The sequence below is a fragment of the Salmo salar genome, chromosome ssa03, assembly GCF_905237065.1.
Source record: "Salmo salar chromosome ssa03, Ssal_v3.1, whole genome shotgun sequence".
Classification (NCBI taxonomy): domain Eukaryota; kingdom Metazoa; phylum Chordata; class Actinopteri; order Salmoniformes; family Salmonidae; genus Salmo; species Salmo salar.
The window spans coordinates 78,529,405-78,546,127 of record NC_059444.1 but is presented as its reverse complement, the minus strand read 5'-3'; the positions used below and the strand labels follow the sequence as shown (position 1 = coordinate 78,546,127).

The 16,723-nt window shown below is 43.5% G+C and overlaps 2 protein-coding genes, 1 long non-coding RNA gene and 1 other non-coding gene across 8 annotated transcripts in view; 2 read left to right on the top strand and 2 right to left on the bottom strand.

Annotated features, from left to right (window-relative positions):
- The window catches only part of LOC106601756 (serine/threonine-protein kinase/endoribonuclease IRE1), a 30,699-nt gene extending 20,431 nt beyond the window's left edge, over positions 1-10,268 (bottom strand). The window contains exons 1-2 of one of the 2 annotated variants that reach the window (XM_045715509.1): positions 10,180-10,268; positions 1,916-2,036 (exon numbers count right to left, since the gene is read on the bottom strand). Coding sequence is in view for 1 of the 2 variants with exons in the window: in XM_045715508.1 (XP_045571464.1) it covers positions 1,916-2,036; positions 8,400-8,480 (202 nt within the window). In the remaining variant the exon portion in view is untranslated. Of the gene's footprint in view, positions 1-1,915; positions 2,037-8,399; positions 8,704-10,179 lie in introns of those variants that run through there. The other variant, XM_045715508.1, reaches the window with a different exon arrangement.
- On the top strand, positions 8,783-10,134 carry LOC106601759 (uncharacterized). The gene is made up of 4 exons (XR_001328066.2): positions 8,783-9,050; positions 9,137-9,252; positions 9,436-9,541; positions 9,729-10,134. It is a non-coding gene; the product is annotated as an uncharacterized lncRNA (long non-coding RNA).
- LOC123741959 (small nucleolar RNA SNORA50) lies at positions 9,869-10,010 on the top strand. Its single transcript, XR_006769482.1, has one exon. It is a non-coding gene; the product is annotated as a small nucleolar RNA SNORA50 (small nucleolar RNA).
- A 347-nt stretch (positions 10,269-10,615) lies between the features above and the next one.
- The window catches only part of LOC106601758 (testis-expressed protein 2), a 61,249-nt gene continuing 55,141 nt past the window's right edge, over positions 10,616-16,723 (bottom strand). For 2 of the 4 annotated variants that reach the window (XM_045715512.1, XM_045715510.1), the window contains exons 10-13: positions 15,355-15,468; positions 14,640-14,849; positions 14,085-14,205; positions 10,616-13,098 (exon numbers count right to left, since the gene is read on the bottom strand). In XM_045715512.1, coding sequence (XP_045571468.1) covers positions 12,943-13,098; positions 14,085-14,205; positions 14,640-14,849; positions 15,355-15,468 — 601 coding nt within the window. In that variant the 3' untranslated portion in view covers positions 10,616-12,942. The remainder of the gene's footprint in view (positions 13,099-14,084; positions 14,206-14,639; positions 14,850-15,354; positions 15,469-16,723) is intronic. The other 2 variants (XM_045715513.1, XM_045715511.1) reach the window with 1 other exon arrangement.

Sequence of the window (16,723 nt, the reverse complement as noted above, 5' to 3'; positions counted from 1 at the left end):
TCAAACGCTACAGACCGAATCGCCACCAAAACATTGCCATCCATACTTTGCATTTCCCCTGAATTTGGATATGAAGTTGCATGTAACTATGTAGCTTTTTAGTTAGTGACTGCAACCTGCCTGATTGACCAGATGGATAGCATTGACATCATGGATAGTTTAATTGTTTTTGGAGATAAGTAAACTGTGAATTATATCTAGTGTTATCGCTAGCTTACATCGCCGATTGAGATGGAGCTGTCTAGTAGTGCGTTGACCACACTAGGAGTTCGAAGTGTTTACAAAATTACTATTGAGATACTTAGCTACATGACATTTGTGCTAGTAGGCAACTAAAAGAGTTGCTAGCTCCATTCATTCACCATTACTGACAATGTAATGTTAGCCATCTACAGTCACTTGTTGCTCGCCTTTAGTTTATCTAATTTCAAAACGAGGCTGCGAAACTGCACATCTCCCGCGGTTCGTGGCATGGCAGGCACGAGCAAACTACGAACTCCCAGTTCGCGGGGATTCCTCTTTAGAGTTCTTCCGCGCATTTACGTAATCAGCATCTCCGAACTCCGACCATTCAGCACGGCTTTGAATGTTGCTAGGTTACTTGTGGGTGTGGTTTTGCCCATAAAAAGGACACACCAAGGATGGGACACATGCCAACCCTGGGTTGGGTCCTACCTGCTGGGCCTGAGTGACAGGTTCCTACCTCCCGCCAGGCTCCTTCTGTGGGCATTAGTCAGTTAGGCCTCCAGGGACGACAGCAGATGTTTGAAAAAGGCGACCTGGTGCTATCCCTGTCCATGTTCATATTAAACGGGCATTTTGAGGAAACACAGGGCTCAGATGGGACCAATTCCATATTCTCATGTTTATTAATTATGTTATATGGTATCAGGTGTGACTCGCTGGTTTGACATGAAAGGTCAACCATTTGTGATTCACCGTTTCCCTGTTATTCAGACCATCTGATACGGTTTGCATTTGTTGTTCACCTTGAATCCGAAATGGTGTTTCAGTAACGTTACTAGCCTAGCTACATGACTTCTAGTAAATGGACCCTGCATTAGTATGCTAATCATACCAATGCTCATTCTGACCATGTCACCTCAGACAGGATGTTTAGATATGAAAGTGTTTGTTTTTTTATAGTCACATGTACAAGTACAGTGAAACACCTTTCTTGCAAGCTCTTTTCCAACAACGCAGTAATCATTATCAGTAGAACTATAAAGTAGAACAAAAACAAGAGAAATATAAATACAGCAGAGCAGTTCACCCCTGCCTATTATGGCTGACCACGATTAAAAGCTATATCTGTCCCACTCTCTCCAGGTTAATGATTACCAGGTTAGCATGCGTGAGCAAAGCATTCACTACTCATGCGCTGGGAGAGCAGAAAATACAGTGAAAACACCCACCATTATCTAAACCCAGAAATGCCATTTACACAGTGAAAAATAATCTGTCAATACATCCCTTTATGAGAGGTAGGCCTGAGAATAACACAGCTACCGTAGTTTATGATCGACAGCCTACTCCCACGCTCACTAGAGCAGTGTTGATTTCTCTAACCATTCAGTACTTCAATAGCTGTAATTACAGTATTAGTACATGCAATGATACGCAGCGGAGGTAAAAAAGTAGGCCGACACGTGCATTCCTCCCCACTGCCTCGTACACTGTGTGATTAGTTCTCAAAATAATGTTTCTGCTCTGAATCTGGTTTCCACCATTCAACAAAAGACGAAACACAGAGCTGGTCTTCACTTTCACAAACTAAAGGGGTCTCGATTGTGATCCTTGTGGAACAACAATGGCACTTTCTTTCACAGGTGTAACTCAAACAGCACCTACAGATTGATAGAGACACAAACAAAGGTGCTAGTGAATTACTCAGGACTCTCCTCTTCTTCCTTACCCTCTTTCAGCGTCCATTTGATAGAGCCTGATTTCTTGCTGACGGCGTGTAGGTTTCCATCCAGGGTGGACACAAAGAGCAGGCTTTCGGGGAGGGAGACGGTGCTGGCGCGGCAGAAACTCTGCAAGACAGAACACAAAATACTGTTAAAGCACATCTATAGGGGAACAGAAGATAGTCTTCTTTAATGGTATTCAACATAAGCCAAGGACCTAATCTTAGTATTCACCTCTTTCAAAAAAAGAGTTTAATCTACAGCCAATGCAAGTACATTCTGTCGACCGAAGAGCTCTGGCCATATCAGCCCTGTTATGACCATGACCTCTATGGCTAGACACTATAATAATGGCAACTATAGCCATATCAGAGCCAAGGCCACATGTGTGCCGTTGTATTGTATACATGATGAATGGTTGCTACTAATTAAATGGTGGTATTATTGAACCCTGATTCATAATCTGTTTGATCATACCTAACTAACTATAAAATAGTCTACACTACATAGGAATACAGGCAATGTGCTGCCATAACAGAGAACCTCCTGCAGTTTATAAGGCCCCAGAGGAATGCCAATACTGAGAAGGACTGTTTCCCTCATTAACTGAATACATATCCTGAATACTACTACTAGACTGCGACATGGGGGGGGGCTGCAGGGATGCCAGAGGGTTAACTGCTGCCCCATATCGCCAAACATTACCCCCTCCCCAAACTGGCTGTGTAAAACACTTAGGAGCAGATGAGGGGTTAGGTCTCGCTAGCTACCTGCCTGAGGGGGAGTTACGGCTTCAGTTCGGCTTCAGTTCGTCTGTGCTCGCATAGTCCCTAACAAGACCGTCGCTTGAAAAATAAGAAAAGGATCAATAGTGCTATCTGACCATCTTGAGACACCAAGTCAGAATTCATCTAAAAGATCATTTATGACAGATTTCTTGAGTTAGGGTTTTTTCCAAGGAGATCTTTGTCATGCAATTTTGCACCTAATTAAGATATGTTTGGTGCAGTATTTAGAGAGTGAAATTTTTTGCATAAATGGTCTCATTGAATGACAAACACTTAATTGAAGAATCCTTACTGTTGACCAATCACAGACGAAGGGGCATAGACTTCTGCTTGCCTCTTTTCCCCCCATGTGCACAGCTGATGAACTGTTCCAAACTGTTTCGGATGGGAAGCACGCAGAGTCCAAATCAAGCTCTGTAACGCATCGCCGTGTGCCTCATTTCTTTTGACAATGTGGAGGGCTCTGTATTGCTCCGCATTGACATGATTGGTTGATTGTTTTATACAGGACGTACCGCCCCAACCTACAAACTCACTCCCTTGACAACTTCCTTCACAATAGCTCTTCTCCGCTAAGCACAATAAGCATGAAAGCTCTGAAGACTGGAGGCTGCTTTGCAGTAAATGCTGTACGGCCACTTCAGACATCAGATTGACCATGCAGAGCCTTTAATTGAACACAGTTGTTTTCAAAAGGGAGTCTGTAATAAGAGTGGGGAGGAAGGCTAGGTAAGGGTCTGGGGGTCAGGACTGGGAGACTGAAGAGTGGGGAGGAAGGCTAGGTAAGGGTCTGGGGGTCAGGACTGGGAGACTGAAGAGTGGGGAGGAAGGCTAGGTAAGGGTCTGGGGGTCAGGACTGGGAGACTGAAGAGTGGGGAGGAAGACTAGGTAAGGGTCTGGGGGTCAGGACTGGGAGACTGAAGAGTGGGGAGGAAGGCTAGGTAAGGGTCTGGGGGTCAGGACTGGGAGACTGAAGAGTGGGGAGGAAGACTAGGTAAGGGTCTGGGGGTCAGGACTGGGAGACTGAAGAGTGGGGAGGAAGGCTAGGTAAGGGTCTGGGGGTCGGGGGGGTCGGGAGACTGAAGAGTGCAGCTAGTGCAGAAAGGCTGTGAGGAGGAACACGTGTGCCAAGATTCAAGATCTTCTGCAAAAGAGCCACACTGCTGTCTGCAGAGTCACCAATATCACCATTTTGTCTCCTGAGTGGCGCAGCGGTCTAAGGCACTGCATCTCAGTGCAAGAGGCGTCATTACAGACCCTGGGTCGATGCTAGGCTGCATCACAACTGGCTGTGATTGGGAGTCCCATAGGGCGGCGCACAATTTGCCCACTGTCGTCCGGGGTAGGCAGTCATTGTAAATAAGTATTTGTTCTTAACTGACTTGCCTAGTTAAATAAAGGTTACATTAAAAAATGTATTGGGCTGATAAAGCAAGCATGGTTGGCTTGCTTTACTGTGAAACTCAGGGAGAAATGCGTTTCTCAGTCACCGCACAGACGAAGAGTGGGCTGAGATGGACATGTGAATGTGTTTCTCTCCAGTCCTTCTCATATCACTCTCTCTGGGAGAGGGACACAAGCCCACATGGGCAGACCTTGACTGGGTTCAGTAGCACAACATGGACAGCAATTTTGCAGAGAGGGAATGAAACAGCCAAAGAGAGAGAAATGTATGCAGGCGTAAGTGGGCGTATGCCACGGCTGAATCACTGACCCCACTTTAAGCTCTGACAGAGGCCTGGTCAAGCCAAGGGGGTGTTTCTTTCCTTGGAAGTCTCTGTGGTCAGTGAGCGCAAGGGATCATTTAAAAAAAAATTTAAAAAAAAAACATCACACTGATATGCGATCCGTAGTCTTCATTTTGATTTTGGCACAGGAAGAGGCCGGGTGGGGGAGTCTGTACTGTAGAGTGCTCTGGCTGCTCAAGGGTTTTGACTAGATGGGATACAGCTTTTGTAAGATTTTTACTTTCCTTAGCAGGTAAGGAGAACTTATGCAGCAGGTTAGGATAATTAACGTAGCAGGTTAGGAGGTTAAGTTTAGGAAGGGTTAGGGATAGCTAAAATACACAAAAAAAATAAAAACATATTTTGACGTTCATTTCACAAAAGCTATACATCTCTTATAGCCATGACCCAGCTAAAGGAGGCAGCTAGGGCCAGAGGGATTTTAATACCGTGCCTGACTTCTGTGTACCAACCTACTCCACTAACCCCACCCCCACTCCTCCAGCCGAAACAAAGTTAGAACAGTAGAACATAGAATTGAATGTCTTAATTCAATGGGATGAAACATCCCCTCCAAACTAGCCTGTGCTGTTTCTGTTAAAGGCAGATTACTGATCTATAATTACACGAGGCCCTACCCAGCACTCAGACACTTACAAGGGAGAACTAGGCCTAAGTGCTGTTAGGCCAGACACCAATGTGCCCCCCCACCACAACCAGCGAGCCAGGGCCTGAGGAGCACATGGCATCCAGAACAAACAGAGTACACTTCAGTGAATCACCCCTGGCCTTTATGAATCAGACAGCCTTGTTATGTCTCTTCCTCCCAGCCGTCTCCGAAATGGACCAGACCAAACACACTCGGCCTGCTGGAGTAACGAAAGAAAACCAAGGTTACTGTATAAAGCTAGGCCTATCTGATGAAATCAAAGCAATAATAACCGAACCACTTCACTTAGGTGCTGTTTGCTAGCTACAGCTCATTTATTTAGCAGTTTATCTTAAAATGTATTTGGTAAAAAAAGGAAACGTGTGTGTTCCTGGGTTTGTTTGTTCAGTTAACCCTGCTGTAATCTTACAGTCTACACACCAGAGAGAGCTTGTGTCAATACTGGACACCTGTGGTTGTTCCCACTGGCTTATCAACTCATAAGAACTGTACCAGGAACAGTAAAACAATAACCATCAATGTCGATTTATTATTATTCATCACCACAAACATCCAGCCTGCTCTCAGTTTCAAAATCAACATCTCTGGAACATCTGTCAGACGGTTGGAGTTTGTGAGAAGCAGCACTCTGTTCGAAACAACGTTTAACACCGTCAGGCCTAAAAGTACATCCTTGGAACATCTGTCCGCGGTTGTTAGGCTATACGGTATGATTGATAGTATAGGGGAGTTCAGTTCTATACGGGTCTATATCTGGGAGCGGGAGTAGAGAGAAGGGGTCATTGGAGCAGGCCCCGTTCGGTTTACATGTACTAATGCTTTTTACCAGGGAAAGAAGTCAGACATTGCGTAACACTGCTAGGGTTACATAATGTACCCGAACTTGGCGAAACAATTCTTGGCAGGTTCCGAGCTTTCACTCTGCCTCTCTCCCTCTGCAATGAGGCCATGTTCCATTAGAGAGACAGAATGAACATGCCTAAGAGTTCTCGTGCAGTGGTATCAGGAACATGTGATTGGCAGGTTTCCCATCGTTAGTCAATAGGAATCAAAGCCTTCCAGGGAAGAGGGAACACAAAGGAGGGGAAAACAAGTACTTTTTCAGTGTAATGTAATGCTACTGATGCTTAGAGCTAAAGGTCTCACTGGTAGAGACAGGTGAGAAAGTGTATATTTGTATTTTTATTTTTTACATTGCATCTAGGCTTAGGCCTAAATGTGTTCAAATGTGATACAAAGTAGGGACCAGATGTATGCTAGTTCTCAACCACTACTGGAATCACTAAGTGAGGCACTAGCCTACAGAATTCATAGGCCTAATCAAAAAGAGAGTGAAAAACATTGACGCTAGATGCACCCTCCAGAAGGGACATGGAGAACAGAAACCGGACACGGTACAAGCTGCTTCAGAAATACTTAGTGGAACTGAATGTAGAAATTACCTTCCAACTATATCAGAATATACCATTGCCTTGAAGAGGTGTTATTGACAGCAACTTTGACAATTAGGTTTTTTTTGTCATGGAGAATAAATCCTCAGTACAAGGTATTTAATGCTTCACTCTCAAGTGCTTTATCAACCTTGACTCCATTAATTCACCTTCAATGGAACATTTCCAAAACAGTCTGAATGTTTCCTCCCATTTGTAGATTTGCTGGAGCGCTCACAGTTTGTGTGCAGGCATGAATTAAGACAGGAACTGATGACGCTCATTATCATTTCACTTCTGGTGACCACAGATCAAAATCTAAGAGGGAATCTTTTTTTGAGAAGGTGAAGAAATTAAACTGACATGGTGTAAAAATGGCCCTGCATGACCAGGTTATGTATATTTTGTGTTGAACAACCTGTGTGTCCCATCTTGAGCATCTTGCCCGCATTAAATTTCACTGTGGCTTTATTTTAACTGTCTACTTGTTTTGCCCACATGCAATGCACACGTAGGCAGGTCAGATGGCCAGATATTAGTGTGTGCAGAGACTTAAAACATCAAGCATGTTTGTGTTGTGATTTCTCTGTGCATGGCCATTTGAGCACCCTTCCATTCGTCAACATTCAGTGGCACTGTCTCTGCTGCGGCTGCATGTAGACCCTAATACAGCCAGAAAAGTGCCAGCACAGCCATTGGCCTTGTGATAAGATAGGACATGCACACACAGTCAAACAGAGTATACACAAACTGAACTCTGTCTATATACACATGGTAGCACGGCCTACAAGTATAGCTGGGACAATAAACCCAAAATGATCAACACCGACCAAACATCATGGACATTTTGCTGATATCATTCATTATGATAAATAACCTATAGGGGCCTACTAGAGAAATGTGAAGTTTTAGATTAAATAAGTTTGCTAATATGGGTGATTGTTGATGGGACAACTGATAGCTACAACATTCAAAGTAGTAGTATTATGGGTAATAAATAAACAACTGTGGTGCACATTAATGTTAAAGTTATCGTTATATTTATTGTTATCATGACAAGTGTCAATTTATCATTATATGGATTTTTGTCCATATCACCCAGCTCCACCTACACTTCTGACTGCAAGAGTGTGAGCACAACCAGAACAAGCATGCTGAATTACTAGGGCACGGAGTGTGTTAAACAAACATCCCTGCACTGCTATTCATAAAGCTGCATGTTGGATAGTTACATTTTGAAGGCACTATCACAATATTTTTCTTTTATGTTTTTTCCCAATTTAGAAAGAAACATTTAACACAGAACAATGGTCTTGCTCAAGCAACCAGTGAGGTGGTGGAACTTCACCTGATTGGTCTTTACTGACAGATTCTTTACATAGGGGTCTAATCATATCAATTTAGCTAGGGTCCCTAGCCTGGCTCTAATGCCTTGGCTTCATCTTATGGCATGATTCGATTAGCCAACTAGTGTGACTTAATGGCTAGGTTGGTTGAATAAATGCTGTACAATACATTATCTGTAACATTACCCCTACTACAAAAACAGAAGACTAGCTAATACTACAGTAGTTACTTCAAGCAATTTAACAACATACAATATTGGCCGTAGCTTAGTTGGAGTCGACACTAGTTAGCTAGGCATAAAATATATAACTGGTTGTCAGCTAGCCAACCAGCTAAGGATACTAGCTAACTAGCTAATAACCATTTAGCCAAAAATATCAGCTAGTCGTAAATATTAGCTAGGTGGTGCCATGCCCGTCTTTTCTCTTGTTAGTTAGTTAACCCCTAAACACATTAGCTAACTAGCTAGCCAATATGCCAATTCCTCCCACTAAGGTTCAGTATCGTAAGTTAGGTTAGCTACTTACCATTTGAAGTGGGCCAATACTACACAGTAACGTGAAAATGCACCACAATAGGGCCCGACTGCTAACTGTCCAGTCCATCATACAGTCCAGACGGGGTAGTACGAGTTACATAGAATGCAATGCGTCGATACAACCAAGTTTTAAAGAGGCGTTCCCAAAGAGTTACAGTATCAAAACATTTCAGTTTGTCTGTGTAGTTGCTACTATTCTTGCTTCGGTAATCAAGTGTCTCTGGCTCTATGCCTGTCCAACTTGCAGCTTCCTGAAATGAATATGTGGGGTTTGGATTTAGATTGCGATGTCCGAAACAGTGGAGGAGGGGGAAATTCTAGAATGTCTCTCAACCAATAAGTACACAGCTAGCTACCGGATATGCTTTGCAAGCAAGTATAAATTCGTCGGGGGTCTTCCGGTCACATTACATCAAGCAAGAGGAACATGGAGCGTATAGCTGATTACAGACGCATGGCTCAAACTGTGCAGACTAAATTCGAATTTTGTTTACCCGTATTGTTTGATGGACGCCAAAAGATTATACATTGAAAACGGTAGTGAGTGAATGTCAACTAATCCCTATTATGTAATTTGGCAAGGAAGTTAGTAAAAAGGCCAGTAGCTAATGGCTAACTAGCTACTTACGACTCCTTTAAGGTAAGGTTCATTTGTCGACATCTGGATTGACTTTAAACATCCTTGATGTTAATTTATTTCGTTAATGTTTTGATTCTATTCCTCAGGAAAGTCGGAGGCCATTACGAGCACCACAATCATGTGCGGAGACTGCGCACGTGGTCAGCAGCATGGCCCTCTTGAGTCCACGTTGGGACCATGGAACCCCTTGTGTTTTCTTGAGGTAGTTGCATGCAATGGCAACTCAATAACCTAGGAAAATATCCATGGTTGTATGAATTTTTAACGCGTTAGACTTCTGACAGTGAAGTTGACTTTTATTGTTCTGACTCATAACACAGGCATGGGAACTAATGTGGTTGTCTCCTGTCTTGGTGAATTTAACAGATTTTCTTTGCCACTTCAGGGAATCGTCGAGTTAATGTGCGTTAAGTCTTGGAGCAGGTGACGTGTAAGCCATTAAGTGTGGCTCTTTTCCACAAAGGAACCCTGCATCATTTAAAGATGTGAAGGTGAATACAGTGAACATTACATCTGTAGTGCAATTGGGGGGGTTATGAATGATGTTTTACGCGTTAGACTTCTGATTGATGGTGAAGTTACCTTTTGTATTCTGACATAACCCATTCTCAGATCACACTGACTGTCTGCGTTTGCAATGGTAGGCTTATGTGTGCGTTTTTTTTCTTATGGATCTAGATGCAGTCATGGAACAAGTCCGATGTGGAAAATGAATACCGTGGAGAGACTTCAACTACTACACAATTTATTGAGCATTTATTAAATTGTCCAATAAAGTCACTTTTGCGGTGGAATGTTTTCATTTATATCGTAACTATACGCACTGTCTTTGAACCAGCGGAGCCCTCTCCATGGCTCTGTAGGCCAAGCTACAGCTGCAAGAGCAAATCAAAGGCTTGTTATAACTGGGGTTACTTGGCATTTCATCCCAAGTTTCTCTTTTAAATGCAACTCACATCTAATCACTATTTGTCATGTGTGTATTCTGATCTTCATTCTGAATATACTTCCTAAGGCTTTGGGTGATTTGAGGTATCCATTCCCACATTTTTGAGCAACAAGGAATAAACCAGTATACATTGTTTATAGGCAGATGTGCTCGTCAATATATTTCATTAGTTCTACGTACTGTTCAGTGACGACGTGATCAGTCCACATGGGCAGATGTCCCTATAACTCAAAAGTGCGCCATCCTTATGGGCCAAACTACTACGGTACTCATTAGTTTGGATGATCGGCTACCATTGTCAAAGCATGACTAGTTACATGCAAGCAAAGTGTTTTATTGATCAGAACTGTCATAACATTGTGACATCATGCAAGCAACTGAAATTCCAGATATATATTTTTCCTGTCATTGCAAATGTACCGAACGGTAGCGTATGAGGAAAGAATCTATGACATGGCCTCACTCACACATGGCTTAATTTAGCTTAAAACATTTAACCAACTAGACTCTCGTTATTCAAATGGCAATTCTGCCTCATACACATTGTTTTCCGACATACACAAACATTTGAATGAAGTTGTGGCAAGCAAAAACCATCTACACCAGTCATTGCCACTTGTTGATATTTGAAACGGTTTAATATTTTTCGTATGTACATAGCATGTAGGCAGGTATTTCAAGACAGGAAATTGATAAAGAAAAGCGGACGTATTTACTGAATGGCTCATGTTTCCATTGGCTGAGTGGTACGGCTGACATTAGTTATGGCTGTTTGAATCACCAGCTACAGGCATCTAAACATGTTCAGAATCTGAGTGTGTGTGAAAGCTGTAATGTGTCCTAGCTGGTGAACGCTGTCTAAGATGGTGATGCTCAACCTCCGGGCTCTGGGATGTTGCTGATCAGTCCCTCAGATGGATGTCTGACAATTAAGTAATGTAGCGCAGTGGTGCTCCAAAGAGGAAACGCATAGCTTTGGCAGTAACTAAGCATGCCTTGTCCGAACTAGAATGGACCACAGGGCAGTCCTGTTTCTGTATTGTGAGACTTGCTGTACAAGTTCACCCCCTGAATAAGACACCAGATTTGCCAGTTGCTGGTACAAAAAAGGTTGAGAAACACAGTTTTAAAAAGAGGTGTGGTGAAAGTGCTTCTTGGCCTATAAGACAGCTAGAGACAAATACATTTGACCTCTGCATTTTAAAACGGTTGATAGAAAATAACTCTGGAAATATCTCCTACCACTGCCAAAGTAATGCCAAGATTCAATCAGATCAAGCATTAACCAGCGATAGACGACACCTGCAAAGCTAATGTTTTGGAGGTGTAACTGCTGAAGCTGTGAAATCGGTGAGCAGCTGCTCTTGTGATCATTGTCACAAAGCTACACCGGCCCACACATTAGAAGTTCAGAATGAGAAAGTATAGTTTATATACAAATAATGACGCTCAAATTGAAAATCATTCAACAACAAAAAGGATTTCTATCAGCCTAATTAAGGTGTAGAAAACATCTCACATTCCAATGTTCGAACTTGTAAACAAGGTTGCATGGGATTTCTCTTAATGCGACTCCAAACAGACAATGGCAATGTCTGCCAATTTGTAAGTCGCTCTGGATAAGAGCGTCTGCTAAATGACTTAAATGTTAAAATGCTTTAGGTATAATTCCAGAAGCCGCTTGTGGATTTGACTGCTCTAACGCAGTTCCACCTCTGACACCGGCAAAACAACCGTTATGCAGATGTGATTGAATGGAGCCCTAAGTTAGCAGTCTATTAGGGTCCTTTATATTCGACCCAGTTAGGGAACTGCCTGTTTTACATGTTAAAGGTACATTCATTAGGCCTTCTGTCTACAGTCTACACACCTCTTTTGACATCATAGCTATAAGACTATTGTGACTATACATACATTTATGGTTGGTATTTGTACACCTCGTCAACAACGTGGTTTGACTTCAGAATGGCTGAGGCAATGGTGGACAGAAGACACTGAAGGCCCTATGCGTTTGATGAAAGCTCCCAAGCTATATAGTCAGTAACTACTATATTTAGCCTTCATCTGTGACTTACCTGGGTTTCATACCCATGCCACAAGAGTGTGTGAGCACACTGAGCTAAAGCATAGACGTTATCTTGAGGGTCCAACACACATTTTCAGGTCTCAGGCAAGGTTATTCATCCCAGGCTATTCAGTAACTACCGCATGAGCCTGCCTTCTGCAGTTTGAGTTGTTTTGGGGGTAGGATGGTATTGTTGATCGATGCACAGTGGCGTTGCCCTGTTTGCATAAGGAATGCCACGCGATGGATGGGGAGGGGGCGGAGAGAGGGATAGACATTGTCTCACAATGCCCATATGTGCATTAGATGATGAAGTATGTGACAAATCACACACACACACACACAGCCTTCTCTCAATGACCATCTACATCCATCCTTTTTTCGTGGGTTTCGGGTCTGAAACTCAATGGAAAAAGAAATGCAGGTAATATAATGGACTCCGATTAGTACACACACTTTTCATGTTCGTCTATGACGTTTGGTGTAGCTGCTGTACATCACAGGTAGTGTGGTTCTTCAGTTTACACTGCATGGCAATTTGTCTGACCACACACACACACTTACAATCCAAATGGTCTGTGTATCCAGGTGAATCCATGACCTGTCTGATTGACATCATCCTCAAATTAATATTCCCTCAAACCAATGATGCAGTATGTCCCAGCCAAGTGAGAAGTAAGCAGGTTGTCTCTCTGCCTTCCTGGTAGTGGAGTCTGGAGTGGCTGTGGGATTGGCCCACTGTCCTGAGGGGAAGACAGTAAGCCCCGCCCACTACGGCACTGGCACCAGTGGTTACCGGGATGACAGGTCGCCTGGGCCTCCCTGTCCTATCGCCAATTACTTATCCTTAGCAACACCCCAGAAACAGAGTCTTGTCTTCACATGTCAAAGAGTTCAGGCTCCGAGAGGTCTGGGTCCCTCAAGGCATCGGTCGATGTTGTCACAGTAGCCAGGTTGGCGTTAGAACGGGTGTCCATGGCAGAGTGCATGATGGGTAGCCAGAGGTCGTCCATGTTTGGCATCACAAATATTTTCTGTGAAAACAAAAACGAGAACTTGAGTAACTAGGAGTAAAACAGAAAACACTTCAAGCTAAAGGGGTGCCAAGAATATTTATTACATTTATGATAAGCTTTTTGTCTGTGCATGTTTGACAAGAACACTAATCTTAGTTTATCACTTGAATGCTGAACGAGGTGCTTTGGTCTAGCCGGTATCACAAAATATCAATTTATAGTAGTTATACAGTACATATTTCTGTGAAAACAACAAACAGGCCACAACACCAGTTACAGCAGTGAGCTGATGCTGTAGAAAAGTCAGATTTTGGACAAAAACCCAGGAGACTGCAGTCAATCTTATTCTGTGTGATTGGATTTGGGGATTGTCTGGAGTCTGGTGTTTTTGGGCAGCCATACATAGTCACTCACAACTGACGTGTGCGTACTTCTGTGCCTGAGTGTGTGTGGTAAGGATAATAATAATGTAGAGAGGTCTCAAACAGGGATACATGTAGTTCTACTTCGTAGCCAGGCAGAATAACTGAGTTGTCAACAGGTGTGCCTCAGGGCAGAGTTCTAGGAGCAGCCTGATCATTATATGAAGACAGAGAGCCACAAGCATACTGTCTTTGAAGTACAGCTTGGTGGGCTACTGTAAATACATCATACACAACTTTTCTGTTGTCCCATTCCCATCATTGTCTAACACTGGGAAGACATTCACTTTGTTGACAAGGGAAGAGATGCAAAGCTAAGAGAAATGGAAAACTTTGAATACATATTGAACAAAAGATACATTCATGTGATGATATGATTAATCAAATTGTATTAACAAATAGTTAGGGGGACTTAGATCTTTCTGACGGGGAAAGACTATAGAGCCCAGAGATGTTCCCAGGCAGATCCCATGTTGAGGAAAAACTCAGTCAAAGCTCCTGGATTTCAGATCACACACTACAGTTATTACATAATCCAAGTAGAGAGCCGTTATTGCTCTACTCTCCCTGGTCTCAGCATACCTGAAACTCCTGATCCAGTTTCTTCTCGATCCAGTCGGTGACGTGGGCCAGCGTGACCTCCCTCTCACCCAGCTTGGGCCGGGCTTTCAGCTCCAAGTGGGGGGGACTCCTGAAGCCATACCTGCAGGGGGAAGGTTTCCTCTGTTACACCCATTGGCTTACTGTATCCTAATATCCTGGGGAAGGTTTCTCTTACATCTATTGAACTAGTAAGCTACTAGTCTAGTCTTCCTTTTTATAATGCTTTAACTCATCTACTTCATATTACCAGCAGAGGACATGTGGGCTAAGTGTCAACAAGCCAGGCTAAGCCCTGCTGTATCTGTATAGCTGAATAACATGAATATTCACACTGGATATTCAATATTCAGACCTTACCCCTGGAGTGAAATGTACCAAATTCTGTCTGCGGGGGGAGGTGTTATGTATACTGTATGAGGGTGACGGGGCGTTCCATATCCTAATGGTGGGGGGAGGTGGTATGTAACTGTATGAAGGTATTGGGACGTACCATTATCCTGTCAGTGAGGGGGGGTGGGCATGGATGGAACGTACCATATCCTGTCGGTGGGTGGGGGTGGTATGTTGACGGCCAGCATCCCGCGGCACTGCAGCACCTCCACGGTGAGCAGCAGGGGCGTGTTGGACACCTCCTCGATCTTCTTCTTGATAAACTCTGTCTCCGTGGCCTTCTGGAAGTACTTAGACTTGGCAATCTTGTCCACAAACCTCATGATCTTACTGGGCCGGTGGCCTCCGACGAAACTGTGAGGGAGGAGGAAGAGGAGGTGATGGAGTAATAGGAGGAAGAAGAAGGAGAGAGGACAAAGAGCAGAAAGAGGAGATGGAGAACGAGGGAGAGGGAGAGGAGAAGGAAGGATAAGGGGAAGTGAAAGAGGTGTCGGAAAAGGAAGAGGAGGGAGTGAGTCAGCATCATCAGATATTCATTAGTCTCTCTCCACCCACGATGCAGGGTAGTGAGTGGGTACATTCTGTTACTCTGGGCCGGAAAGCAGCTCCTGCCTGTATCTGTTTGTGGTACTTAGGACAATACCTTAAACCGGGCTGTAAAATAAAGTGTAACCAACAATTGCTGCATGATTATTAGCCTGCATAATTGACTGTGTTCTCTGTATCTTCTTCAATGTAATATTCTAACAGCTAAAATGAGCTGCAATTCACCAATTAGTGGTAGAAAGAGTCTCTGAAGTCTATAAAAACACTAATGGAAACAGAGACAGACACGGGCTGATGCTAAGGATGTTCTCACCCCTCCGCCCCCACCATGTCCATGGGGATTTCTGGGGGATCCTCTTCGTCAGACGATCCAGCACTGGAGGACTCTTCATCACTGTCTGCCAGGCAGTAGGCCCGAGGTCTGGGCCTGCACACACACAAAACACACACCAAAACATGAGAACAAAGGGGATGAGTATTAGTCAGCTTTAAGAAATGGAAGTGGAAAACAGATGAAAATGAGTATGAACAATTGTCTGTTGTTACTGGAGAGCGGTGTTGGCAGCATTTGTGCCTAGGAAGCCCTCAGCAAATCCAGTCTGGACACAGCAGCTCGTTCCATCGGTCAAAGCTGAGGTATTGACACTCCTTCAGTCCTGAACAGGGACTAACATTTAACATTTACCCTACACTAAAGCCTAAAGGACTCCCATGTGGAACAGCATGTGAAGTAGTGTTTCTGCTCACAAGGCCATCCCTACTGTTTGCAGAGGGATTTTTTTCCCTTTTTGTCAAACCAAGTACACTCAGAAGAGCATTTGTTGAGCAGCTCAAAGACTATCATCAAATCCCCTATTAAACATTCCCAGAATGATTGATCCCTCAGAGGCCTCGGCTGGGAAATAGCCTGGTCGCACTTCTGTTTGTGCTGTCTTGCTAATTCCTGTTGTCATTGGCAAGCCATAGGACAGTGGTCACCAACCGGTTGATCACGATCGACTGGTCGATCTCCAAGGCATTCCTAGTAGATCACCAAACATTTCTGTAATAAACCCAATGATAAAAACTTGTGTTCCTTTTTTTTCTTTTCACTGTTGGTGGTAGGTGCACTTGATTCAGCATCATTAGTTGCACCAGGAAGGCAGTGTTCCCATTCTTTTAGTTTCATGTGTCTGAAGGTAGAACTCCAACTACACAGCAGGCCCAAAGAGCAAATCAAGTGCACCTATAGGCCTACCACTGGCCAATCAGGTAGCTCAGATCACCATGTCTGCACAGTTTCCTCGAGCCATAGACGGTAAAATGAAGCCTCGAATGCACAGCAAAGTTGATACTGTGAGATTTCAAAAAGTTTACGAATACAGCAAAGAGCTGATGTTTTTGTGAGTAAGTTTATGTTTAAGTTGTTATTCAGCACCGTCAACACTTTAACCAATAAAATGTGCGTTCTCCCTACTTCCACTTACGCTAACACTAGATGCACTATTGTAAAGTGGTTGTTCCACTGGATATCATAAGGTGAATGCACCAATTTGTAAGTCGCTCTGGATAAGAGCATCTGCTAAATGACTTAAATGTAATGTAAATGTAAATGTAAATGCAGTTACATTGAAGGAGTAGCCGATAGCAGAGTGCTCCGATAAACTTGCATTGCTATTACCAGTGTGATCATATACCTAAAT